This window comes from Sesamum indicum, linkage group LG2, assembly GCF_026168435.1.
Source record: "Sesamum indicum cultivar Baizhima isolate 11 linkage group LG2, ASM2616843v1, whole genome shotgun sequence".
NCBI classification, from domain to species: Eukaryota; Viridiplantae; Streptophyta; class Magnoliopsida; order Lamiales; family Pedaliaceae; genus Sesamum; species Sesamum indicum.
Genome location: NC_142658.1, coordinates 21,335,787 through 21,362,942, shown reverse-complemented (window position 1 = coordinate 21,362,942; position 27,156 = coordinate 21,335,787). Strand labels below are relative to the sequence as shown.

Sequence of the window (27,156 nt, the reverse complement as noted above, 5' to 3'; positions counted from 1 at the left end):
AAAACGTTTGTATCAAATCCTTCAGTTCCCTCATTTTCGGCGCAAGTGGAGTGAGTCATCTGACTCGTGTCAATTTCCCAACAGTTCCCAATTACCATGAAAGATCCACCAACAGATATTTTCAGAGGTCGTGTTTGGTTTAGTACTTATGTTGTTACACGATCTTATGCTGAAAAGATTAATGATTGTCACATTTTTCTAACGTTGGGGAGTAGTTATTATTTGCTTAATCTTATCAATTTGGTTCAAATATCTATCAATTATTTGCGGCTACCAAAATGATTATCACATTTTTTCGATATTGAACTAACTAAATAGACGTTTCGGGCTCACATTTATTAATAAAACTTTGGCCTAACAGTAGAGATTGGAAATTTATGATTTGGTATCATTTACATAAAAAATAAATAAATAATAAGGTTTGTGCTTTTTTTTTCTTCCGGAAATTTTGACATTTAAATGTTTACTTTTAAATTTATAGAGTAGTGTTTTTTTGTGTAAGAGCACATAATTGTATGAACTCAGACTATTCATACAGAACAACATTTTTTTTTTTCCCAGAAAGAAACCTTAAATAAAACAAAGATAGATGATATTAGTATGTGTATTTTGAAAAATAAAAAATAAAAATTAATATATCATTAAAAGAAAAGAGGAAATGAGGCATGAGAATGAAAGTGAGAGTGCGGTGGTCTGGTCTAGTTTCAGCAGATTATATATAAATAATGGTGGAGATTTGTGAAGAATTCGCAGTTTCCCAAAATCAAAAATCCCAGAAAGAAAACAATTATTAAAATTAAGAAAAGAAAACACGCAAAACAAGAGAGAGAGAGAGAGAATAGCAGAAATCAAGAATGGAAAGCAAAATGCACACGTAGTGTGTATACAAACAAACGGATATCGCATTCGCACCTCCCCATTAAGGAGTTGATGCCCGAAAGCTTCTACGCTTTTCTTTTGCTGAACCACACTTGTAACAGAAAAACAGAGTATCAGCACGGGAAGAGGTCAGGTCAGTCTTATTTCAATATTTTTATATTTTTCTTGATTATATATATAGATATATATTTATCCAGACCCACTTTTCTTTTTTTTTTTTTAATTTAATTTTCTCCCGTCTCTGTTCTCTTGATTTTTTGCGTCTCTAAGTGAACTGGGACTTTCTTGTTTATTTTTATGTTGCAAGAAGGTTACCTTTGTTCTATAAGCTTTAGTTTCTAGATCCAAGAAAATATCAAGAACTTGATTCTTAGCCTGAATTTGTGACTTTTCTTGGCTCAGAGTTGATTTTCCGCTTATTTTTTCATCTGGGTATGTGTTTGTTTGCCCTTTTTGTATGTTCTTGTAATGCTGATCGTGTTTTGTTCTTCTTGTGTGCAATGGGTATTGATTTGATTGAATATTGGGTCAGTGAAATGGTGAGGGTTGTGTTAAAAGATGTGTTTCTTGATACTGTTTTGGTGCATATTTTGTATGAATTGATTTGTTCTTTGTGGAGAATGGGGTTACTTGTTGGAGGAGTTGGCAGTGTATTAGCATGTGGGTTGGTACTAAACATGTTAGGGGATGCCAAATGGTTGAATTGCTAAGCTGAAACGACATAACTTGGCATGGTGATTTGACGTGGTACCAATAGGATGTTGGGCACATCGTTTGAGATTTGGTTCTATAGTGTACCATTTTTCTATTTCTTCTGCTATTAGTTTACTCCTTTCATCTAAGCTTTTGTCGTAATTGTGGATTTTGGCTGCAACAAGCTACTTTTGTTGCTAATGATCCTGGTTGTTAGGGCGATTCTGCCCCGTCAAACACATCAGAAGCTCTTGTATGTATGTACTGTAGTGACATTATGACTGAGCTCCACCTTTCATGTTGATGGGATGAAGTTTTGCTGTGTCCTGACATGGAACTAACTGCAGCTTAGGATGTCAATATCTACAACGTATTATAGTATATGATCTTTTTAACTAAGTCGTAGAATCTTTCTGTACTTAGCCAATATTTGTTTGCGGCATTGGATTATGAGAATATTTGAGCATCTTTTGTTTGCATTTCAGCTTTATTGTTGTATGATTGAATAATGATGATGTTTTAGAACACACAGAATACATGCAAGTGATTTAGCTAGACTCTGCTAGTTTGAGTGAAGAAGTAGAGAATACCATAATTATCTGTCTCCGAACTAATTTCTTGCAGTTAACTTTTTCTCTACGTTTTCATATTATCAATGTCATAATACCGTCCTTTCCTTTTCAGCAGAAAATCAATTATAATATCAATGGCTAAAGATACTTCTAACGTTGATTTAGCTCATCGGAAACCTGGTCTCTTGAAAGATCAAGTTCGGTTGATTAAAAGGAAGGACTCTGACCGCTATGAGATCGCTCCTATTCCTGATAATTTGTCTTTTGAGAAAGGTTTCTTTGTTGTAGTCCGTGCATGCCAGTTATTGGCACAGAAGAACGATGGACTTATACTGATAGGTGTAGCTGGCCCCTCCGGGGCTGGTAAGACTGCGTTCACTGAGAAGATACTAAACTTTATGCCAAGCATAGCTGTCATTTCAATGGACAATTACAATGATGCAAGTCGGATTATCGATGGGAACTTTGATGGTACGATATGTTCATTGATATTTCTTTTCCTCAAAGACCTCTTTTTGCACTACTGACTTTTTTTAGGTTAAGATTTATATATGCTGATTTGGCGATCGGAGCTTTTCTCTTTCTTCTGGAAAGCTGTTTTCTGAAATGGAGATAGATGTACTGCTTTTTTGCTGAAGCATTCTTTTCTTTCCCTTTTCATCTTCAGGATCTTCATTTAGTTTGGATAATACAACAATTGATGATGAATTATTTGCATTTGTGTAGACAACAATGTAGAGGACTGACCTTTTCTCCAGAAAGTTTGTACCAGAATGTTTTCATAGCATAGTTATGTGTTTTGAGTGAAGTGGGAAGACAAAAAATTATGAAAATGGTGCAGTGTCGCGAGTAATTACCTGCATTAATAATTTGTAGGCATAATGATAATATGAAAATTGTGTCAAATACACAATTTTCATGAAAAAGAGCTGAATCTAATCCTGCAAATGGCCTTCTTTCAGACCCAAAATTTTCTTTATACGTGATTTTTAACTACTATTTTTCGACCATTTTTTCTTTTAGAACATGTTTTGAACTCATTGGAACTTGCTGAAGTTTGTATACACTTACATTTTACCCTAAACCTACCCAGATTGAGGCCCTGGAGTGATTAATAGTTCTTTGCCATGAACTGTTAACACCTTTTCTGATGCACCAAGTACAAATAGGTGATATGTCTCTTGTCTGTATCATGTAACAGATCCACGCTTGACAGACTATGACACTTTGCTGAAAAACATTCAAGATCTGAAGACAGGGAAGCCTGTTGATGTCCCAGTATATGATTTCAAATCTAGCTCTCGCACAGGATACAGGTCCCAAACATTACTGTTGTGTCACCTTAGCTCTTATAATTAAGTCAAGTTTATTTGGGAGCTGTTATGCCTGTTCTTAGATAGCTGTGATGTGGTTATCCTTTAGCCTGCGCCCTGTCCGGTTACCTATGGATGTTAGTAAGTGCCCGTCAATCTTGGTTTCAATATTGACGATAAAAAAAGTTTCTTGGATATAAGTGGCACCCTATTGGGTTGGTGGATTTTAAAACCTTGGCCATCTTAAACTAATATGTTGTTCATAATCATCATATAATTCTCATTCTTTTCAAGTTCTTCCCATGTTCTTGGCATTTCTAGTTGTAATGTTTTTTTGGTCATGTTTGTTTTATGTGAGTGAAAAAGCACTTTATCGGTGCTTGGAATACAGAGCTGATGTTATATGTATCTTGCTTCATTTCTCCCTCTAGAATCTATTTTTTCAGACCTCATGAATTTATATGCTGATAATGGCAGGACACTTGAAGTCCCAAGCTCCCGTATTGTGGTTATCGAGGGCATCTATGCTTTAAGTGAAAAGTTGCGTCCTTTTCTGGATCTTCGAGTTTCTGTGACAGGTGGTGTTCACTTTGATCTTGTTAAACGGGTTTTACGGGACATACAACGTGCTGGACAGGAACCAGAAGAAATAATACACCAAATATCTGAAACAGTTTGTACTCCTAATCTCTGCGCTACATATATAGTTAAATACCTAATGTCCCTTCTGCAAGTTCTGAGTTAGACTTCTCTGCAGGTGTATCCTATGTATAAGGCTTTTATTGAGCCTGACCTCCGCACTGCACATATAAAAATTATCAACAAATTTAACCCATTTACTGGATTCCAGTCTCCTACTTATATACTTAAGGTAACCTTCTGACCTATAAGTTTCAGCCTTAACCAATTATGTGAATGATGCTTCAGTCAAAATTATGCTGATTGATGCTTCAGTCAAAACTATGCTAATTGATGCTTCAGTCAAAACTATGCTAATTGATGCTTCAGTCAAAACTATGCTAATTGATGCTTCAGTCAAAAGGTTTTCTTGATAATAGCTGATAATTGTAATTACGGCAGATATAACTGTTTGATACATGTTCTTTAGTCTATGAGGGATGTAACTGTCGAGCAAGTCAAATCCGTCATGTCTGAAGAACATGCCGAAAGTACAGAACAAACTTATGACATATATCTTCTACCGCCTGGTGAAGATCCGGAGACCTGCCAATCTTATTTGCGGATGCGTAATAAAGATGGAAAGTACAATCTCATGTTTGAGGTCTGCTTCTAATATTTCAGTCCTTAGAAGTATATGTTTACACTTTTTGCCACTTATTTATGCCAAAACACACATAATCATGTCTGAATTCAACAAACATCATAGAACTGCTTTAACATTTGCAAGAAGCTTTACTTTTGTTTCTTCCCCTGCTCATTTATCTATTTTTTGTCTCTCTTTAACACACATACTCCAGCCTAACATGCACAAATTATGCTCTAAGGATCTCATCCTGATCTGCTGAAAGCTTTCTAGGAAAATCTGGAAGCCTCTCTTTATATCAATTTGATGACAGTATTCTTAAAAAAATATAACATCAAAAGCAATTGTTTTCTAATTTTTCTAAAGAATACATATGCTTCTGAATTTTAGGAATGGGTCACCGATCATCCATTTGTCATATCTCCAAGAATAACTTTTGAAGTTAGCGTGCGGCTTCTTGGTGGACTAATGGCCTTGGGATACACAATAGCAGCCATACTCAAAAGAAGCAGCCATGTCTTTTCTGATGAAAGGGTCTGCGTGAAAATTGATTGGCTGGAGCAGTTAAACCGTCATTATGTTCAGGTAGTGCATTAATTCTCTGTCTGTCACTCCTTCCTCCTAAAATTTACTTACCCTCTATTATGGCGATGTTTTTCTTCTCTTCTATACTTGTGCCTTCTATATATCACATCATCTGCTTCTTGTATTCACAAATTACGTGGTGTAGCTGCTGTAGCAAGTCTGAAGTCTTCAAGTTGTTGACTACTGCACATAGTATATGTTTTCTTATTCTTGATAAATTATGTACTGGCTGGAAAACTGACAGCTCTCCTCAAGTTATGCATCTCTTTTCGAGGCTTAAGAATTATTCATTCCCTAGTTTGATAATCAGATATGTAGTTACTGGTAAATGGATTCTTTGTTACTGTTTGATTAATAGTTTCAACTGACTGACCTAACTAGACAAATTATTGCTTTTAGGATGAATAATGTGCAATTTTTGCTTAATTCGTATTCTCAGCATACTTTCTTTGAAGCACTGCTGCATCCTTCTCTACATCGAGGTTATGTACAAAATTTTCTTGTTTGCAAGCATATTGTAGAACACATCAAGCTGGAGAACCTCTTGGAATATGATATTCTTTTCTTTTAGAAAAATAAAAGGCTTTATGGTATCTGATTATTAGGATCCATCAATCTCGTGGACAGACATCAACTCGTGACAGACGTTCCAATTCCTAGATTATTGTGACTTATCCTAAAGGTTGCAAGATTGCATGTTCTTAAAGAGGACGCGGTTAGCAATTATACATCTGTATAGTGACCCTTGGTCTTTTGTTTGTCGAGTGTATTATCTGCTGGCTTGTTTTGTTTCTGTGATTCATTAAAGAAAAAGGTTGATACCTTTTTGTTTGAGACAGGTACAAGGTAGAGATCGCATTGTCGTAAAATGTGTAGCAGAACAACTGGGATTGGAAGGTTCATATGTTCCAAGAACTTACATTGAACAAATACAGTTGGAGAAACTCGTCAATGAGGTTATGGTATGTTAACTAGTCTAGTCTCCGTTGTTGCCTTCTTCCAGTTGTAGCTCTAACCAGAGATTTTGACAGGCACTGCCAGATGATTTGAAAACCAAGCTTAGCATAGATGAGGACTCTGTTTCAAGCCCAAAGGAAGCACTTTCCCGAGCCTCAGCAGAGAGGGCGGCAAGAATCAAGAATCTTAGAAGGTACACTTGCTATCTTGTACATTTTAAGCCTTGGATTGTGCCATTAGATTAATTCATCTTTTATGGCTTATGAGAATTTACTTTCATAACCAATTTTTTAAAATTAATTGGTGTTGAGTGGGATGGGTTTCACATAAACTTGGTATGAGATATGGTACATACCGAATGTATATGAATTTGTAGGTGAATATATGTTACTCGTTTGAAACATCATATACTGTAATCATTAGTCCCCTGTTTTTAAATGTGTTGAAAAATACGGTCTATTTAAGTGCTGGTATTTCCTCTTTTGGTGGTTTCTCTGCAATTAGAAGAAAGGAGCATTTACCCCTCAGAAAGCACTTCAACAGGATGATTTAGGGGAAAAGAGTTTATATTATCCTACTGAAACTTATCCATGCAACTGTCTTAAAGCATATAGAGAACTACATATGCATGTAACTGTCTGAAAGCCAGAGTATCAAACTGAAAGAGCTTGATGATAGGACTGGATGTTTCTTTAATCTTTTTCTTTGCCTGCTTTTGTTTATACTTAGCATATGGAGTATGCCTGTATAAAGTATTTGGATCTTAACGAGAATTCCACAAAATTTCTGAGTCAGAGGTAGCCTCCATATCTGCTTCTTTTACAACAATGTGATATTTGTGCTATCATCTGTCTTTTCACTTAATCAATTGTTGGTCTTTCATATCCTTGAACTTGTATGTAATGATTTGTTTATGACAGTGGCATGTCACACTCATATTCAACAAACAGAGATAAGAACCTGTCCAAGAACAGGAGGTTTGAGGATAGGACTGCGGACTCTTCAGCAACATTAGCGAATCAGGTACAGTTTGACCAGTTACGGTGAAAACGTTGTCTATCCTCTCATACATACTTGAATATCTTGTTTAGTCTTTGATCTTTATGTGCATATATTTGACAGGGGGCTGTCACACATCTTTCGGAACAGATTTCTACCCTAAATGACAGGATGGATGATTTCACGTCTCGCATTGAAGAGCTAAATTCGAAGTTAACAAGCACAAAATCTTCTCCTAGCTCACAAAATATAGCATTGCAAGCTGAAACCTATAATGGGTCGGCTCCAACTTCTTACTTCATATCAGGTTTGGGGAATGGATCTTTAACTGGACCTATGATGCCAAATTCATCATCTTCTTCCCAGCTAGCAAAAGAGTCATCTTTGTTTGACGAGGTATCTTTTCTAGTCTCTTGCATTGATTGCTTTATACCTGGCTTTGCTGTCTGATTTATCCCCCTTGATAACCTGTCTTATTCTCTTCCTTTTATAGCTATCGAGTATAGCAAGAGGTCAGCGCCAAGTTATGCATCAGCTGGACAACCTTAGCAATCTTTTACGTGAAAAATTGGAGGAAAGATCAGAACGTGACAGAAGACATAATACAAATGTAACTCCTGAAAATGATTTAACAAGAATTTCCATAATCTTAGCATCATTGGCAGTCAGCAGTTTGGGAATCTTTTGGTTCAAGGGTCTTCTATCCCGAAACTGAGCTCACGCCAGAACAAGTATCAGCTGACATGTAAATTAAAGTTTCTCTTGTCTCTCATTATAGATGATCTTTTATTGGGTTCCCCACCCCTATTATTTTGCAGCACTGCCCTTCTTGTTCGGGAATATAGACTTTGCATGGATCAACTGATGTGTGCTTTTGAGGCAAATCACCTCTTTTTCTTGTTTAAAGAGTTGTGAAGTGAAGGGCGTAATTTAGCAAATTTTGTAGCTTTGTGGGGTTTTCCTTTGGATCTTTTGCATTTCCTGAAATTCATAGGAGATAACACATAAGAGACATCTTATGAAATTATACATTGAAGGCGAAAATTGTGACATTTAACCAGAAAATTGCTCTGTTGTGGTCTCTGTCCGTGCTCGTAGTGTATGATTAGTTATATAACCTGTATTTCATGTATGTCAGGTTGAAGTATCTTGAAACATGATTATAGCTGTGCATATACCTTAGCTTTTGTCACTAGGACTGCTGTCAAGGGGAACTAAAATTCATTGCCCTCCTCAATACACTGTAATAGTTGTAAATTTGCAAGGTGTTCATATTTCAAAGGCATAGTTACAGACACTCATTGAGGTCGGGATATATTACAACAAACAACCTCATTTTGTCACAAAATGAAGTTGTTGGATGTCGGGGTTGGTGGGATGGTGAAGAAGTGGAAAAGCTTGCTTCTATGCAGATGTATGTGTATAATCAACCTCAACTTATTTTCTAGGACATTATTGGTTTGTACTCAACCTGTATTCACCTCTGAAAATTCTCACTCAAAACAGAGCACAAAAAACTTTCTGCTACATGTCAGGTCCTCAATACTGATACTATACATGCAAGTCTAAGTTTTCACTCAGGTGTTTCCACATCAATCTATGCACAGACTGTTTTAGCCAACTTAAGCTATTAACTTTCTGTTCATCTTTCTTTTCTTCCCCCTTTCAAAATTTGTTATCACCTGGGACCTGAGAGTTCCATGGCCTGAACCAGCAAGGATGAGTCATCTGTAAGATCAGAATATCTCTCCGAAGAGGAGAATTCATTGGCCCGACATCGAGTAACCTCAGCTCTTTGAGAAGCTTCCCATTTTTCAGCAAGCCCGTCTCCTTCAAGCATTCTAACCACTTCAGACATTTTTGGTCTATGGTTGGGTAGATACTGAGTGCATAACAAAGCTACCTGCACCATTTCTTCGAGCTCAATCCGGTCGTAGTTGTTCCTAAGGTCCTTGTCCACCAGCATGTCAAGCTTCTTTTCTTGATGAATTTTCTTCACCTGAATCCACAATTCTATTCAGAGAACAAGAAACTTGAATCCACTGCTTTTAAAAAAAATACCAAGTGCGGTTCTTTGTGCTTACCCAGTCAAGCATAGCTCCTTTCTGGTTGGCAGCTTTGCCAAATTCGAGAGCCCTCTGACCAGTGATCAGTTCTAGCAGCAGAATTCCAAATCCAAAAACGTCGGTTTTCTCTGAGGACTGGCCCGTTGACAAATATTCAGGAGCTATATGCCCAACTGTGCCACGGACAGCTGTTGTAACATGTGAATCCCGGTGATCAAGAAGCTTTGCCAGCCCAAAATCTCCAACCACGGCCTCATAATACTCATCAAGCAGAATATTTGCTGCCTTTACATCCCGGTGAATGATCTTTGGATCACATTGCTCATGCAGGTATAACAAACCCCTTGCTGCTCCCAATGCTATTCTCTTCCTAGTACCCCAATCCAGGGGTGGTTTGGCTGCACAGAACAGGCACAGACACAATTGAAAATCTGTGCTTATAAGCACAAAAATGGACTGTTAGAACTATACAGATCGAACTTTTACCTTTGAGACGCGAAGCAACATTTCCATTGGCCATATAGGGATAAACGAGAAGCCTTTCAGTTGGAGTGATGCAGAATCCATATAGGCGAAGGAGGTTTCTGTGAACCGCAAGACTGATCATCTCAACTTCAGTCTGGAACTGAATCTCTCCACCGACGTTACTTCCATCTTTGAGCCTTTTTACAGCTACAACTGTTCCATCTCGGAGGTAACCTTTGTAGACATTACCAAAGCCTCCTTTCCCAATGATGTTCTTGCTGCTGAAGTTGTGGGTGGCAATCTGAAGTTCTCTGAACTGGAACCTTCTCAAGTTTCCAAGGCAGACTTCTTCACGATGTTGTTCTGGGATTCAAGAGAAGCAGAATATTTTTTGGGATACATGAGCAGGTGAATGACTGTTAGAATTGCCAAACATTAGGAAGGATTATAGCACGATGTTTACCATGGACATCGAAAAATATCTGCTTGTTGTGCTTATGTCTCCACCAGATTAGAAAACCGAATCCAAGAATCAGTATGCAAATGCAACCGAGGCTCGAACCAAACGCCAGAGCAAATTTGTGACTGTTTGTTCTTCCTGATGGCTGAGGATCTTCAAAAGTAAAAACACAACTGTAGCATTTTAGCCAACTCCTAATCTAATGGGAATAGAACATTTAGTTTTTTGCTGTTGAAAACGAAAATTGTGACCAAGATAATGTAAGTACACAGATAGTAGAGGTTCAGAAGCACATATTGACACATGATTCGAAATTCACAAGGCATGTATAACTAAAAGCTCTTACTTTGTGCATTATTCAGAGAGAAGGATAGAGGTAATGGTGCAGTTCCATTGCAGTCCGGCTCTTTGCCCGTTGCACATATCATAGGATTTCCCAAAACACTATCATCGGGTAGAATATGATATAACTTAGTACATATTAAAGGAAAAATGGAAAAGAAAAATAAAAGTGCAAAGTTCCAGAAAATATTACTTGAATGTTTTGGCAAGAAGCTTCGGAACCGGCCCGCTCAAATTATTATATGACAAATCCCTCAAACATGAGACAAAACAGTAAAAGTCCTTCAGACAAAGAATCTTGCACTAACAATACAGAGTAACAAGAGTAAAATGGGGTAAGAATGTTACAGAAAGGTAAGCTGAGTCAAGTTGCCCAAAGCCAAAGGGATAGCTCCAGTAAGACTATTATTGTTCAACCTCCTAAGAAAGAGGAAAAAGCCAAAACTCATTATGGGATTTTAACCAAAAACAGCTGGAAATTCTTACATTTTAAGCACTGTTTTTCTGCTACAGAACATGTTGTTACTTACAGGTACTGGAGACTTTTCAGTTGGGCTAAAGAAGAGGGTATTTCTCCTGTAAGCAAGTTTTCGGAAAGATCAAGTTCTTGAAGTTTTGGGAGCTTTCCTAATTCAGGAGGAATAGGCCCTGATATATTATTATCCTGCAAGAGCCTGTAAAACAAGATTTCCCAGTTAAACCAGTTAAAGATCTCTGATATTATGTACCTTTCCGCAGCTTGATTGTTCAGATACTTACACACTAGTGAGATGAGTCAAATTCCCAATACTTGGGGATATCGTGCCGGATAAACTTTGACTTGGAATTGCTCTGCAAGATTATCATTCAAACTCCATCAGACAAAAATCATGCAAGAATCTGATAGATATCTTCGGCTTTTCTCTGACAAAATTTGTAAGTTTTTGATCAGCTTACAGAGTCATGACTAGATTATCCTTGGAACAACCAACCATAGTCCAGCCACATGGATCAACAGCATTTTCATCCCAATTAAGCACTCCATGAGGATCATTCAGTGATTTCTTGATATCCATCAAAGCTAGCACTGGAAACATGTTCAAAGACAATCAATTTCAGAAATTCTTGGAAAGTTAAAAGTTCCTGATGAATATATGTATATATAGGTAGAAGTAGAACTACACAGATTATAATCAACTGCATTAATTAGCTTACCTTCAAAGTTGACACCATTAGGGGTAAGCATAGCAGCAGCATAAGCCCAGAAGCTGCAAAAAGCTACCCCCCAGAAAATAGCTTCTTCACTCATCATTTTCATTGATTCAGAAGCTGAGAAGGAGAAACTGAGCAGCCCAGAAAGCAAGAAAGATGAAAAAGAAAGAGTTTTGGGCAGTGGAAAGAAACTCTGATCAAAAAAGCTGTTAGGAGTTAAGTTGTAGTTTGAAGAATTCAACACAAGTCTTCAACCAAACAGGGAACACAAAGACATCACATGAGAATTAGTACAAGTGGTGATGCCCGCCGTACCAGAACAGCACTGGCTCACAGCTTCTGTCAGGTCTCAAGAAAAAACAGAAGGTTCTTGGTTTGGCAGTAAAAGTAAGAAAAAAACATGCCTGCCACTTGCCCAGCAAAGTTGTAAGAAAAAGAATATATAGAAAAAAAAAAAGTAAAAAATAAATTCAAAATTAACCCCTACAAGATAAATTCCAAAGGTGGTGGGGAAAGAAAATTCCTTCAATCATGCTCTGGTTTTGAGGGCTGTTATTGGCTTCTTTCCTTTTTATTCCTCATTCCACAACTTTAAATGTAAAGCAATTGGCTTGCTGGCTGTTAACCACTATCAATATTATGTCAAAAAATTCTTATACAAATTAAATTTAACTGAATCAAACTAATCATAAAATAAATGAGATACATTTATAATGTGATTTATCACTTTACAATAACTATACACCAATCACAATACAAGTATATTATACATATCATATAATTTATTCAGGCTCGACCAAATTCAATTTAAATTAAAATATCTCTATTATACTACTAATTAATAAATAACAAATCATGTCAAAAGTTTCTTCTTTTATAATTTTTCCCTCGAACATCAACTTTTCAGTATTCATACATCTTTATTGATATTAATTAATACAACCCTGTATCATAAATCGATATTATATCTCATATTTTATTTAATATACACGCATTACGGGTATATAACAAATTTTATTTAAGTTGCATGTAAATATTAAATTCGAGCTGTCAAAATTCTGATTTTATTCTTATTTATACCGGCAAAAGTATTTGATGTATTTCGGACGCATAAACTACTAAATTAAGATACAAAAGTTACATAAATAAATTTAAATATTACTCATATAAAACAGAAAAATGATTTTTTGTAAATATTTATCCAATTGAAAGAGAAATAGCAGTGGAATGAAATACATGCATGCACACACAAGTCAAGAAATATCACAACAGTAGTATGTTGGGGTTTGCTGCTCAAGTATGGACTTTGCGTATTGGGATTTGGCGAGTTTCAATTAAGATTTTCAGAATCAGAGACCAAACATTCCCTGTTTCTGTCATCTACGTACTTAAATTAAATTGGCTGTTGATAGTGCCAGAGCAGAATCCATAACGCCGGACCAACTGGGCTTCGATTCTCATATTTGCCCTTATAAACTTTCAATTCAAAAAAGAAAATCAGATTTGCTTTCATCCCATTGGACCAAGTTTTAGTAATAACAAAATTATCAGAAAAATTCTAATATAACATGGTAATTACGTAATGATTACATTATCATCTTAATAAATTGAGCAATATAACAATATGACAAAATAACAGTTTGATTTTATAATAGAATTTATAAATAAATAGAGTAATATTATTGGAACGGAGTGATTAGTACTGCTAATAAAATTTTAAAAAATTATAAAATTTATAGATATTTTAAAATTTAAATCCACTGGTGATATGTAATTATTTATCAAGTCTTCATTATTCATTTTTACTTTTTTTTTTTTTCAATTATTGTTGTTAGTCTAGACTCTTACTTCCATATTATTAGCCAATGAGGTGTCGAAATTTCGCAATTTTATATCCACAACCTTTTCATTACAATGTTAATATATAGGTGAATTGTAAGAGAAGTTGGTCAAGATTTCGACCTAATTAGTATTCCTAAAGAGTAGGGTTAGGATCCCTAGAAATAGGTAATGTATTGGTTCCTCATGATATTCTCAGTTCTTTCTTCACATTTCATAATTATGTCACTTGGTCTTCCTATATTACATGATCAATGGACAGTGGAAACAGCGCCCCCCCCCCCACCCCCACACCCCAAAAAAAAAATTAAAATTGATTAGAAGCATTTTAGTCACAAAAGATAGTAAAATATCACTTGAAATTATAACAAAATGCACTTCTATAAGTGCAAAAGTTAGAATTATACTATATATAACTAAAGAGTACTTTATGGATGTCTTCAATTTATTGATATGTTATTTTTTTATTTTTTAATTAAATAATTATTTTTTAACTTCTCCACTCATCATGATTTTCATAATTACCTTCTGGTGGTTTTTTTTCTATCATTCCTTTTTAGCTTTTATATATATGTTTTAGGTAATTTTAACTATATACAAAATAAATAATATAATTTTTTTTAAAAATATTTTATCTTACATATTATATGAAATTATACACATGCATAAAATGTGTCACACATACTAATTTACAATAACTCATACAGTGATGATGCCGATCGCTATGCATGGCACCAATTGTAGGAACATTAATCACTATAAGAAAAAATGTTTCTAACTATCAAAACATTTACTAAAAGAAGAAATCATAGTAAAAAGCAATTATTAGCTACAAAAATGAACATGTAGTAAAAAATTAACCAAAACAACATCGTTTAATGTTCTTGTTATGTGTAATTATTGTAACAAAAAGTATGTATTCGTTTTTTGTGAATTGTAAAAACCTAAAACAATGCCGTTTCTGACTTATTTGGAGCCTGATAATGTTGGTCACGTTCAAGCACCTTTTTTGAAAAATGATAATACTAATTACTTTCTATGTCTATTGCAAACAAGAAATTTATGTAACTTATAAATCATAATAATCCCTTTCTTATTTCGATCAACCCCTCGCTTCAAGGACTAATGATGATGGCACACCAGTCATGGAAGACTGACCAAGAATTTACATATGATACAATCATAAAACTTGAAAAATCAAACCAAAATCAAAAAGAAACACAAAGAAAGTACAGAAACAAAGCAATGATTAAAGTGATAGCTAGGAAGATGATGCAGGTGAGGTAGTGGAAGGATCCCAACAAACAGTGACTTATGTAATGATGCATGGGAGCCAAGTGCTTGTGATGAGAAGAGACAGATCGAAACAGCCATGACGCTCTTAAAATAGATTATTATGGGGGTGGGTGGTGTAGTCAGTACCCCCAAACTGCACGTGCACAGTGGACATCATCATCATGGGGTTGACCGTTCTTCGGATCCCACTGCCTATCATATATATATATATGCTGTTCATCGATCACCACTCACCACACTCGAGCAGCGTACGTGGGATCCCAACTTTTCCATGCATGATTCTTCATTTCTTAATTGTCCAATTATAACTTGTTAATGATTGATTAGCCATCTATTGCCAATTTAGCTTTGCATATATGGCAACCATTACCGTTGCACTACAGCACCACCAATCATTGTCATCATCCCTTTTTCATATTTTAAGTCGAGATTTAAATATTCTTGTACGTATCTTATCGACTTTTTCTAAAACAAAATATAAACGTACGTATTCAAGACACTAGCTTGTTTGGTTTTTGTTTTTACTTTTATTTTCAGTCTTTAGCATTTTTAATGAAACGAAAATACTATATTGGATTTTTGTGCGAGAAATAAAAATATTTAGATTTATAAATGTGAGAAATGAGAATCATTATATTTGTTTTACTTTTTCTTTATCTTCGAGATGAGTCGTAACATGCTCAATATTGGGACTCATCGCGAGACACTTATCTTGATGTTTTTAGCTCATTGGCCCGTTCCCAAATGCAAGCCAATCACTCATAATATATAAATAATTCAATCCACCTACAAATTATATACACAATATATATGTACATATATATAATTATATATAAATACAAAAGAAGCATAATTTAATAATAAACAGTGAATTTTGTCTCTCTAACAAATGTTTTAGCCATCCTCGCAGATACTACGATCAATAATCGTTGCATGATGGTGGTCAATGATTATTTGCTACGGCTATTTTATTATTAACCATGGCAATTAGCCATGATTAAATATTATATCTTTTGTAGTGACTTTTTGTACTGTTTAACTTACAAATTTTTTTATAATTTATTTTTAACACAAAAACAGAAATTATTGCAAACACCCCTTGAATTTGAAGTAGATTGTATAAATATTTGTTTTTTCACCCACACAGACCTACTTATACACGCTCTCAATAAATTTTGGACTCGATATCTCCGTAATAAATTATGGAGCGATTTATGAGGTATTGATGGGGTGAATGAGCATCAGGTCCTTCAATTTGTTGTTGACAAGTACATATGCTTCTATCATACCAATCACTTGTTGGCTTTTGGCTGTTGGAAGGAATTTGCTGTACGGGAATATAAATTTAATTCTTCTTTTTATTTTTCTATTTGGAATTAAATGAATTTCCTACTCTGATTGGTCGGATCATATATATTCAAAGCCTCTTGCAATTACTCAACTAATTATTTAAGTAATATTTTGTCCGGTAGTTATGACTTAAATGAGATACTCTACACCTATATCACAATTGTATAACCTTCAATAATAATAATAATAATATTCCAGTGGCTTTTATTATAAAATAGTGATAAAATTTGTATTTTATTTAAAAAAAATATGAAATATAAAATGTAACACAGTATGAATTCAATTTGCTTGCTTGCTAATATAGGTAAAAGTGTCGTGTTTTTCTTTTTACTCCAAGAAAGCTAAAAATTATCTACGATAGAGAGGATTCGCCTCTTTTTTTAGATGACTCAATTTGAGTCAACCCAAGCAACCTAACGGCCTACAATTTGGGCCCTCCATGGCCTAACACGTGGCACCATATGGGAGAATCCCCGTTGTCGTTCGTACATTGGATGAAAGTTATAAATAGTTTTTAAAATTGAATATCCAAATACAAAAAATAGTGATTTTAGCTTTTAGCTCCGACCGTTGTGACGATATCCAATTTGACCGTCGAAGTGTTTTCATTCAGAAGATCTCAACACCTTTAACATTTATTGTTGATCACATGTCCTTCTCCAACTTTAATTATCAAAAAGAAAAGGAAATAAATTTGTTAAAAGCCTCAAAGAAGTAAACGTGATCCAAGAATGTCCTCGTTTGGTGAAATTCCGGATAATTGAAGCACTATAGGCGTAGGAGTAGTCGCTATTCCTATATACCGTTCTTTCATCTTTGTGGAAGCATGCAAAGATAGTGGTTTCTTTTCTATCAATCTCCCCTTCCCTTTATCCCCCACCTACATCTCTTCTCCTCTTTCCTTACTACTCATGAAACTTACTTAGTAAAATTCTTTTTTTTTTTAATTAAAAAATATACTATGATTTGTATTTTTCAAGAATAATTACACGTGAATTCTCTAATATTTTGTGCATATTATAAACAAATTTCTTAATTCTAAAAAATTACGTCAAATTCGTTGGACTATGTTTTATAGTATAAACTCTCATTGACGTAGAATATAACTATATTTTTTTAAAATTGAGGAGCTTTTTATAATATACCTAAATTAAAAGGGTGTAAGTGAAATTATTCTCATTTTTATGCATGATATCCTTGAACGCACACATAAAACATGGGATTGGAGCCAAAAAGTAGTCAAACAAATGTGGTGGGACAAGTGACAATAAACCTAAACAAGATTTTGGTCTGAGTGGGTGGTGGCCGAATGAGTAGGATTATTGTTTTCTTCACACAACATGGGTTTGGTCTGAATAGAAACTAAGAGCTGCCCATTCCTTACAACATTTACTACTACCAACTCCAAATGATTTATGTTTTTTGGCTCCAAACTTTTGTCCATTTAGTAAAAACACATTGAAGAGCATCCAAAATGAATGCTACACATCTCAACCCCACCATGTCTCATAACCAGTCCAACTTTCTTGTCAAATAAACTGGTTCCTACATAAAGAAAATATAGTATGATTGCTCAGTCTCTAATTTTTCACTATCTTCTTTCCTTTTCATCTTCAACCTTTTACCCCACACTAGCTTGGAACCATCAAAGGTTTTGGATGTCTTAGAAATGCTTCAAAGGTTGTAAAATTGAGGTTGTTTGTTGTTATCCACTAACATCTTAGGCCCATTGAGGTAGCTCTGCAGTGGCAGTCACCCAACGCTAAAAGTAGATCATCAAGTCCTAAATTCTTGAATATGTTCAATTGATAGCTGCTCATTAGTTTTTCTTGAGAGTTCTTGAATTTGGGTCATTTTGATGAATTGGATATATCCCTTTAAATAGATTCAGATTCTTATCTTATTCGGACATTTTTTTACTTAAATAGTGTGAAATGCCGTGACAAGTCTGTAATTTAATCGAATAATATTGTAAAACTTGAGTTTCACTTTCCCAACTCTTGAGGAGTGGAAAAGACAAGACAAATGGAATCAATCTCAAGTATAAAAAGATTTGCTTTATTTGGGAGTTTTGGCATCTAATTGGGCACCTAATTGAAAGGGATGGCTGCCCACCTCCAAAATATTTCTTACAAACATAGAATTTATTCCCAATTTAACTTTTGGAGAGTTGCCCTTTTTAGGATGCCTTAATGCCATTCCCATGCTTCCCATTCCTTTTTGTAGTGCATTTATAACCTTTCCTACCAAAAATATTCCTAAAGTATGTAAGGAAAAGGATGTAAATGTGGAAGCCTTAGATACCCATACACAAATGTTTATACTTCTTTCCTTCATAAAATGTTGCCTTATGGAATACCAAATATAGTAACTTAGAGAGAATCAAAATTAAAATATTGCTGTTTGAAATCTTTTACTTGTAAATATATGGTAATAATTAATTTTGTAGTATAACATACATTCTTATATATATTTGTCATATGAATTTTCAAATACAACACTATTTCGTAATAAAAGATTCGAATTGCTGCATTTCAAAGCTGAATAGCCTTTTTCCTTTTATTCTACTTTATTTGGTTTCTTGAAGAGAATTTTTGCCCTACTGAGACCTACACATGACGCAAACTTTAATAAAGACCATTCAACGAATGTTGTTCATATAGAATTTTATTGAACGGGTCCAAATTGAATTGAGAAAGGATTAATGTATCTTGCTCTAATTTTTGGACAGTATTTTATAGATGGGTTCAAACTAAACATGAATCAACTCAATATCTAATAAGAAATATTTACATACAAACTAAGATAAATAAATAAAAATTGTTAGATTTATTACACAAAAGTACTGTTATTTTAACTGAAAGGTTCAAATAATGCAGAGCCATCAAATCACAAACTTATATAAAACTATATATAAAATGATTAGACCAAGCCATTAACTTGATTGAACATTTATGGAACCATTGCCAAGAAAAATGCGAGGTAGAGGAAAATAGTACATCTTTAGAGGAAAGAAACAAACAATCTTTTCCATGTTGGATCACAGTTCTTAGTACACATAGTAAATCAGTCTTGTCAGATTTTCATCATATTGGTATGGTTTGGCATCCGTGGACTGGCCAAATACCATGTAAACAAGACCCCCAAATTATGGCGAATGTTAGGGTTTCTTTAACTGCATGTAAATTATCATAATTGTCACAAAATAGGGGTCATGGCTAGAAAATTAGGTCTACAACTGCAAAATTCTCATTGATTTAGATATCGGGTGGAATTGAATTAAAGCTATATTAATTTTCTTTCTAAGATTGGTAGGCGCAGTGGAATTTTTTCATAGTCTTTCAACGAAAAGTAAAACGCTAATTAATTAGGAGAGAGAAGCTAAGAGGGACGACTCACTTTTAGCCCTCGTCTAAAACCTAGCAAAAAAATCATTGTTAATCAGATGAATCAGAGTGAACGAGAGATTTTTGTTATTTACGATCAAGATCTGAGTTGGGTGAGTTGGAGTGTGATTGATTTATAAGTGAGAGCTAAAAGTTTTTTTTTTTTTGGAACACAAGAGATAAAAGATTGACATAGTAAGGTTTGTCTGGTTTTCTATGCCTGGTGCATACTATCAGATAGTTTAATAATGGTATAATGATAATTTTCTTTTTACTATTTCTAAATATCTATTCAAGTTCATTACATGATAGTATATAAATACCCATTTAAACATTTTAACAATTTTTTTTTATCCCATATAAGTTTATTTTTTTATTTTATAAATACCTACTTAAAAATTTCGTCATTTTTAAGTGGATCTCAAAAATGATAAAAAAAATATACATTTTAAGTTCATTTCATTATGTTATAAAGACCCATTTAAAAAAATTTCTCATTTTTTAATTGGATATTAAAGAATTAAAAGGATAATATAGTTACAAAAATTGAAATGGGTTCTAAAAAATGATGAAATTTTTAATAGGTCATTATGAAATATTGAAATGAACTTAAATCGATATTTAAAATTGTACAAAAAAATTAAATTGGTCTTTATTGATTTATGTAATGAAATTGAATTGCTATTTAGAAATAGTAAAATAATTAGTTTTTATACCACTATTTCCCTACTTGGTACTATACACCAAGCCTAGGATGGAGATCGGTTTGTCCTTTCATTTATGAATATTCACACTCCAAGAAATAAAAATGAGAATAAATAAAATATGTACAATATGTTTGGTAATAAATAAAAGTGTTTTATTACGGTTTGAGAAGGAAATTTTTTAGAAAATTATTTTAAGAGATTTCTCATTACACCAACAAAAGAACAATATCTTTCGGGGGAAATTTAACACGTTCGGCTACGTCATCGACCCGGTGGCCCATTCAAGATTGGTTCTGCTTTGTGGTTATTTTCTAATGCACATATGAAGTTGGTTTCTCTTCTGTTGTTAGTTGCTTCTGACAAAATATAATCAAAATAAGAATATTCACAATGTTTAATTGCACTTAAAAGCAACATGGTCTGATCCTTGTTAACAAACTTAAACATTTTATTCAGTAGATCAGCAGAATAATCGCATAAGAAATCAATCCATGAGCGAATAGCAGGTAGATACTCACAAAGCGGAGAAAAAAAAATGCACAAAAAAGTACTCATATAACGCGAATAACTGTAGCACCATGATTTTACTTTTTTTTATTTATTTATTTGGAATTTCAAACCGTTACAAATTCTTGGGTTGGGCCTGATTTGCCAAATCCTTTTGATTTCTAGAACATAAAGTCCAGCACCATGATTTTACTTGAAGAAGATAATAAACTCTGAATGCTACTCCTTTTCTACTTCATCCTCTTCTCTGCAACATCTGAGAATGGAACTAGGTGACCCACAGGTTGTAGTTCTAACAAATTTCTGGTACATGATCGATCCACCCATTCCAAGCTCTTTACAGCTTTTTTCGTTTAGAGAATAACCTTTCATATCAAAGGCATGAATGTCGTCAAGTAACTTAGCACCAAAATCAGCATGCACAGCTAAACAGAACTCCATGGGTTGGAAACACGCCAAAACCCTCTCACTCAGCAGGCCTAGATTAACTACTTTGAAGTCATACCCAGCAGCTTCAAAGCTTGCATAACTAAAACCATCTTCTGGTGTAACATGAATAGTTGATAGTGCAGCTCCTTCAACGGAATTCATGGAATAACCACAAGGCTCAAACTCAAAGTCGCATATGCATGATTCTGGCAGAATGTTTCTTATACCAGATTTGTTGGTCATGAGAGAAGCAGAGCTTGATTCATTCTTGTAGAAAACAGAAGCCTTCTCCCTATCCAAACCAGTCATACACATTTCCAATGTGTAAACAGGATTGAAAGCTTCAACAGAAGCTGCAGATGCTGAATAAACATGCCATTTCTGTCGTTTATCAGAACCGCCCATTACATAAGCCTTCGTGCTGCCTGGCCCCAGATTCCCGAAATATTTATCAAGAACAGCCACTTCTTCAGAGAAGCTGCGATGAGGATATGACTGAGCCCCTGGGAAAATAAAGCTTCCACGGGTATATCTCACAGTTCCAACTGAAAGAGAAAGACACCCAGCCAACTTCAGTATGGAGGGGATAGATAGAAGTAATTTTGTTGTCCCACAAGTTTTGATGATAATCTTGTACGGATACACAAAGAGGCTCGATTCCGAGAGGACATATGAGTCAACATGTTCATTCGATAATGATCCAACTATGGTGCATTCAGCAGGTTCTAAGATTTCATCTAGCTTTGCTTTGGAGAGAGATCGAAGTCCCTTCCCTTCAGGATCAGAAAAAATGCTTGGCTGAAAAAAGGAGATTTCAAGCCTTTTCTCAAAACCTTCAAACACAATAGAAGAGATAGACAGAGCCATTTCAATGTAGAATCCTCACAACCATGAAGAGAGTAGAGGATAAGGCAGTTGGAAAATGAATAAGAGGAGTGCAGGTAGAAAACTAAAAACTAAATAACTAAACAGTTGGTTTCAGACACGTCAAAGACGTAATTAGGACACCAGCAAACGAGTGTCAGGATGGTCTGCGCACACACTGCACAAGGAAGAACGGGACTTAGTGCCAGCATTATACAATAGAAAGCAAGTATATCATCAAAACCAGGGATAGTAGTCTTACATTGGAGTATGCAGCTGATCTGAACTTCTTAATGTCTCCATTTGGTCGGATGTCCTCAATGCTGTATCCAAGGGGAGCTTCATAGAATAAGGAGTTACTACTAGACTTCTTTTTCCCGCCTTTGGACTCCATTAGAACATCAAATCTTGGCTGCACAAGTACCATACAAAGTTATAGGACCAGATCTGAAAATAAGATGATTGGCACTTGGCACCGTAGATCAATCACGATACAACAGAAAATATCCACCAAGGACAAATGTCTTAATAGCAGCATAGCAGGGATATACTGCCAAACAGATTCTCCCAAAATAGAGCAGACTGGATTCTCAATTTTCACAAAATAAAAGTGAAAGCATGAAGGAAAACAAGGATGCATATCAGACTAGCAAAGTGCACGAGAAGAAAGAGAACACACAATGTGTAGGAAAAGCAGAAGTAATTCTGAAAACTATTGAAGTCATCATAAAACTACATTCACTTCATCTAGGAGTCACCAAGAGAATATGTTGATGAAAATCATCAGCTTTTTATTATCACCAAAGATTTGCTCCAGCTAGAGCAAAAACCATTGAATTTGTGGATAATTTTTGGTCAACTAACACTGATTCTGCTAAAAGAACTATATACTGAAATTCATGACCAACTAAACTGTTTATGTGATCCAAAACCAAATCAGACAAAAAACATAATGTCATAAGGCACATCCAGATTCATAATTACTATATGTAAAAACAAAAGTTCATTAATCAATAAATACTTGAATAGTATTACCTTTTCAAAAAGTGAGATGGGGAACATCAAAACAACATTCGAAACTAAACATGCATGGGACTATATACATAGACGTACACAAAAACCCAACAAATATGAATCAATGCATGGAAACATACATGAAAGCCAGAGTATATATGCTGTGTATTTTACTTCTCGAGGTCGACCAAATATAAACTATATTAGTACAAAATCATTTCCAACATTGAAAACTCATTAACTTTCAATTCAAAGACACAAAAACGATATAAAAAAACCTACATTCCTGATCACACAAATCAAAAGCCAGAACGAAAAGATCATACTTACAACAAAATAAATTCGGTTTACAAATAAATCCAAGGAAATATATAGAATTGACGTCCAAAAATTCCTGCAAACAGAACAGACAACAAAATCAGAAACAACAGACTAAAAACAGACTAGCTCATCACACAATACCGAAAATAATTACAGAAAAACTATCACTACGGATGCTGAAGAATTCGATGGAACCCTAAAGTACGTAGAGCCCGTTCGAATCTGATGGAGAATTCGACGTGAAAGTTGGGATGAGGATGAGGGGCGACAGGGTTGTATTTATGTAGCTCTGTGCCGTTGAGTAGTTACTACTTACCTTGTTGCCGCGATACTCTCGGGATTTTCTTCCCTATTTTATTTGTTTGATTTAAAGTTTGACAAAGGCCGAATTACTTGCCAAATTTCGGGGAATTTGCGCTTTTAGTCCCTGTATAATTACTATTTATATTTTTGATCCATAAACTTGCTCTTTTTTTCTTTTAAATATTTTGATCATATTAATTGATTGGCTGTTAAATCAAATAAAAAAATCACGTGCCACGAACGTTAAAACTGGGAAGGAATCATGAAAAATTTTAAATAATATAGTCCCCCTCCCATCCTCCAAACCGTAGCCCACAAATACACGATTTTGTATGTGTATCTTTCTTAGGTACAATTGACAGCCCAAATGGCAGTAAGTAGTACGCATGTCATAAGATTGAACGAATAGATAGAGGAGCATTTGTGTCTGAGCTGTGCATTTTCTTGTTCGAATTATTCTCTTTAGAAAATCGTTCTTTTCATTACAACCTAACAAACCAAAGATTCCTTGATTCCCAAATGCAATATTTGTGTAGGTAATCAGTTTCTAACCTCAACTATAGTTGTCCAATTTCTGGCCACTCGTTTTCTGAATTTTTGAGGCTTTATTATGCCCTTCTTCTCTTTAGATTTTGACTTTAATTAATTTGATGGTTGATAAGAGCAAATGAAGGTATAAAGGGTGTTTGCAAGGGTTTGAATTAAACGATTATCAACTTATTATAAAAAAATATTTTTTAAAAAAAAACAGCTTTTTTTTAATTGTTTAAATTAAAAATAATTTAAATCAAAAGTTATAAACACCTTTCTATCGGTTTTTACAACTTATTAAAAAAATTATAAATATTAAGTTGTTTTTTTAAATAATTTAATTTTATATATTTTTATTCCAAAATTTTATTTTCAAATACTCCCAATCATTACCATTGTTTTAACTTATAATCTTTTTTACAATTTATTTCAAGAAAAAATAAATAAAAAACTATTGCAGACGCGCTGTTTTGATTTTGTGTGGTATGGATGTGTCCAAACTCCAAAGTGCTAATTCTGTCTTTGTTTGTTCAGACAAGAGGGGGTCTGATGGGCCAAGTTACCGACAGAATGGGCTGCACTAGTATCTACATGAGACGCCTCAATGATGGAGTCCATAAAACCCTTTTCTCCACAAGTTTGTAAGAAATGTCGACACTACTTTCAAATTGTTCTGACTCAGGACATCAATGTCTATTTGCATGTTTTTTCGTCCTCAAAAGCCCCTTTGACTGATTTAGTTTCATTTATTGTTACAATAATAATAAAAAAAGTGAAGAGAGAAAGAAGAAAACATTAACTGTGTGGGTTTATTCACATCACCTATATATTTATGAGATGAAAAATATTGATATTTCATAGACGCCCAAGTTATAATAACCTTATAAAGAGAAAGGATGAAATGTAATTTATCTCGTGATATATGAAATGAACAAATACTTCATATGAGAAAAGAAATTAACTAATTATTCTTTTGTGTTTTAAAAAATGAAGCAAATTACCTCCAATTTAAATCATTAATAAAAGAATAATTTATTTTATTTTTTAAAATATAGGGATAAGTTGCTAAAAATGTTGAGTTGGGGGAGACAAAGGGCCGAAGATAGATGCAGATTGTTGGGTGTGCATGCATGCCCACATGTAATGTAATCTATCTACACTATATATAATCATATAATAATATTGTGAGTAAACAACATATCGACATGCACGTCCGTACATAAACAAGTGGCAACATGCGACACCACTCGCCAGACACACATTTCTTGTAAAGAAACTGTATCAGTTCAGTATTATTGAGTATTGGTGTTTTGAATGTATTATCATTCATGCAAATTTACGAGAATTGAAGTTTCGATGATCCAATTTGAAAGATATAAGTGAGATACTCAACAATAACATAATAATAAATCAATAATTAACTCTTATATTTCTCAGTTATTACATTAACAACAAATAATTAAAAAAAAGTACAAGGACGTTAATCTAATTAAAAACATCCCTTTCATATTTATATCCGAGTGCGAAACGTGTAACAACATTAACTAATGATTTTATTGATGATGGTAAATCATGAATCAATATATATATATATAGAAAAATGTAAGCAACTTCATTATAATTTCACAAATAGGCAAATTACCTCCTTATAAAAAAATAAATAGCGATTTACATTCCTATATTTTTTAAAATACAACAATTTACCTTCCAATGATTTTTAAAATAAAACAATTTACCTTCTTGAATAAATTGCTAATTTTTTTTATACGAGAGTAATGTGCTCATTTTCAATATCATATAGGATGAATTATATACAGATAATCATCATCTTATTACAAAAGACACTTTCTTATAAAGTAAGAAAATACGTTAGAGTTGCTTAAGCATTAAGAAGAGCCTGCGCGCACTAAAACGTATAGTACAAAAGATAATATTCATTAACAAAACTCAGCAAAATTTCAGTGTTCATTGCACGCAACCCAATGTTTTTGGACCCAATCAAAAGAATGTTCATTTGCTGCTAAAGTTCCATATAATAAACCTATTTCATAATTAACTTATTTAATTTATATGATATGAAATATATATATATATGCCGACATAAATAAATTAAAAATCATTTTAATTTGGAGGGCATCCACTTGAGAAAAGAAAAAGAGATGCCAGAATCCCAGCATATATATATATATATGTGTGTGTGCCACTTAAAAGGTTAGTGGTCATCAAAAGTCAGCAAATTAAATAATTTTGACTAATGTGCGTTGGAGTTTCTTGTCAATTTTCATTAAGCCTAAAAGACAGGTGGCGGTCTAATAAAAGTTAGCTACTTGTGCACTTATCATTCAGTCTTAATTGCATTTGACCATTTTGGGTTTGATTCAGACTAATTTATGTTTCGTGACATGGCAACTATATCAGGTTTTCTTTCCTAAAACCAGCTTTAAAATTATATCTATATTTTTATGTATGAATATTAAGCTTTTTTCCGTACATATATATTGATACATTATCCAATTTGATTGCCACAATTTTTAATAAAATATCCGATCATTGTTTGAAAACTTACAAACACCTTCTAAAATTAATAGTTGTCTAATAAATGTCTCATTATGATAACCTATTGTTGGAGATATTTGTTAAACGACCTTTACTTTCAAATAAATATTTGTAATTTTTTAAATAATGAAAAAATATTTATAATTATGACAAATTAATTCAAGTATTATAGTCCATCTACTTTTATGTATAGTAAAATATGATACCAAGAATTGAATTTAAATTGCATGATTATTTACAATGAATTGATTATATCAAAATTAATTA

General features: G+C 33.9%; 3 protein-coding genes across 12 annotated transcripts; 1 reads left to right on the top strand and 2 right to left on the bottom strand.

Annotated features, from left to right (window-relative positions):
• The first annotated feature begins 705 nt into the window (after window positions 1–705).
• LOC105156449 (inorganic pyrophosphatase TTM2) lies at window positions 706–8,200 on the top strand. 6 transcript variants are annotated; one of them, XM_020691771.2, is made up of 12 exons: window positions 706–1,007; window positions 2,260–2,615; window positions 3,346–3,460; window positions 3,935–4,130; window positions 4,215–4,328; window positions 4,566–4,739; window positions 5,112–5,306; window positions 6,146–6,268; window positions 6,338–6,456; window positions 7,184–7,286; window positions 7,386–7,658; window positions 7,756–8,200. In XM_020691771.2, the coding sequence occupies exons 1-12, from the start codon at window positions 931–933 to the stop codon at window positions 7,975–7,977; spliced, it is 2,067 nt and encodes a 688-aa protein (XP_020547430.1). In that variant the 5' UTR covers window positions 706–930; the 3' UTR covers window positions 7,978–8,200. The 6 variants fall into 6 exon arrangements, with proteins under 6 accessions (XP_020547430.1, XP_011070877.1, XP_011070878.1 ...); XM_011072575.3 differs by having other exon boundaries at window positions 2,257–2,615; XM_011072576.3 differs by having other exon boundaries at window positions 707–1,012.
• Window positions 8,201–8,509: 309 nt separating this feature from the next.
• Window positions 8,510–12,219, bottom strand: LOC105156448 (protein CLAVATA3 INSENSITIVE RECEPTOR KINASE 6). The gene is made up of 11 exons (XM_011072573.3): window positions 11,790–12,219; window positions 11,532–11,661; window positions 11,355–11,426; window positions 11,126–11,269; window positions 10,944–11,015; window positions 10,789–10,848; window positions 10,600–10,697; window positions 10,257–10,406; window positions 9,815–10,156; window positions 9,347–9,726; window positions 8,510–9,261 (listed from the first exon to the last, which is right to left on the bottom strand). The coding sequence occupies exons 1-11, from the start codon at window positions 11,890–11,892 to the stop codon at window positions 8,941–8,943; spliced, it is 1,872 nt and encodes a 623-aa protein (XP_011070875.1). The 5' UTR covers window positions 11,893–12,219; the 3' UTR covers window positions 8,510–8,940.
• Window positions 12,220–20,943: 8,724 nt separating this feature from the next.
• LOC105156447 (S-adenosylmethionine decarboxylase proenzyme) lies at window positions 20,944–23,899 on the bottom strand. Of its 5 annotated transcripts, none has more exons than XM_088877962.1 (4): window positions 23,816–23,899; window positions 23,509–23,572; window positions 22,427–22,576; window positions 20,944–22,342 (listed from the first exon to the last, which is right to left on the bottom strand). In XM_088877962.1, the coding sequence occupies exon 4, from the start codon at window positions 22,165–22,167 to the stop codon at window positions 21,091–21,093; it is 1,077 nt and encodes a 358-aa protein (XP_088734088.1). In that variant the 5' UTR covers window positions 22,168–22,342; window positions 22,427–22,576; window positions 23,509–23,572; window positions 23,816–23,899; the 3' UTR covers window positions 20,944–21,090. The 5 variants fall into 5 exon arrangements, with proteins under 5 accessions (XP_088734088.1, XP_020547177.1, XP_088734087.1 ...); XM_020691518.2 differs by lacking the exon at window positions 23,816–23,899 and adding an exon at window positions 23,654–23,809; XM_088877961.1 differs by lacking the exon at window positions 23,816–23,899 and adding an exon at window positions 23,671–23,809.
• Between the last annotated feature and the right edge of the window lie 3,257 nt (window positions 23,900–27,156).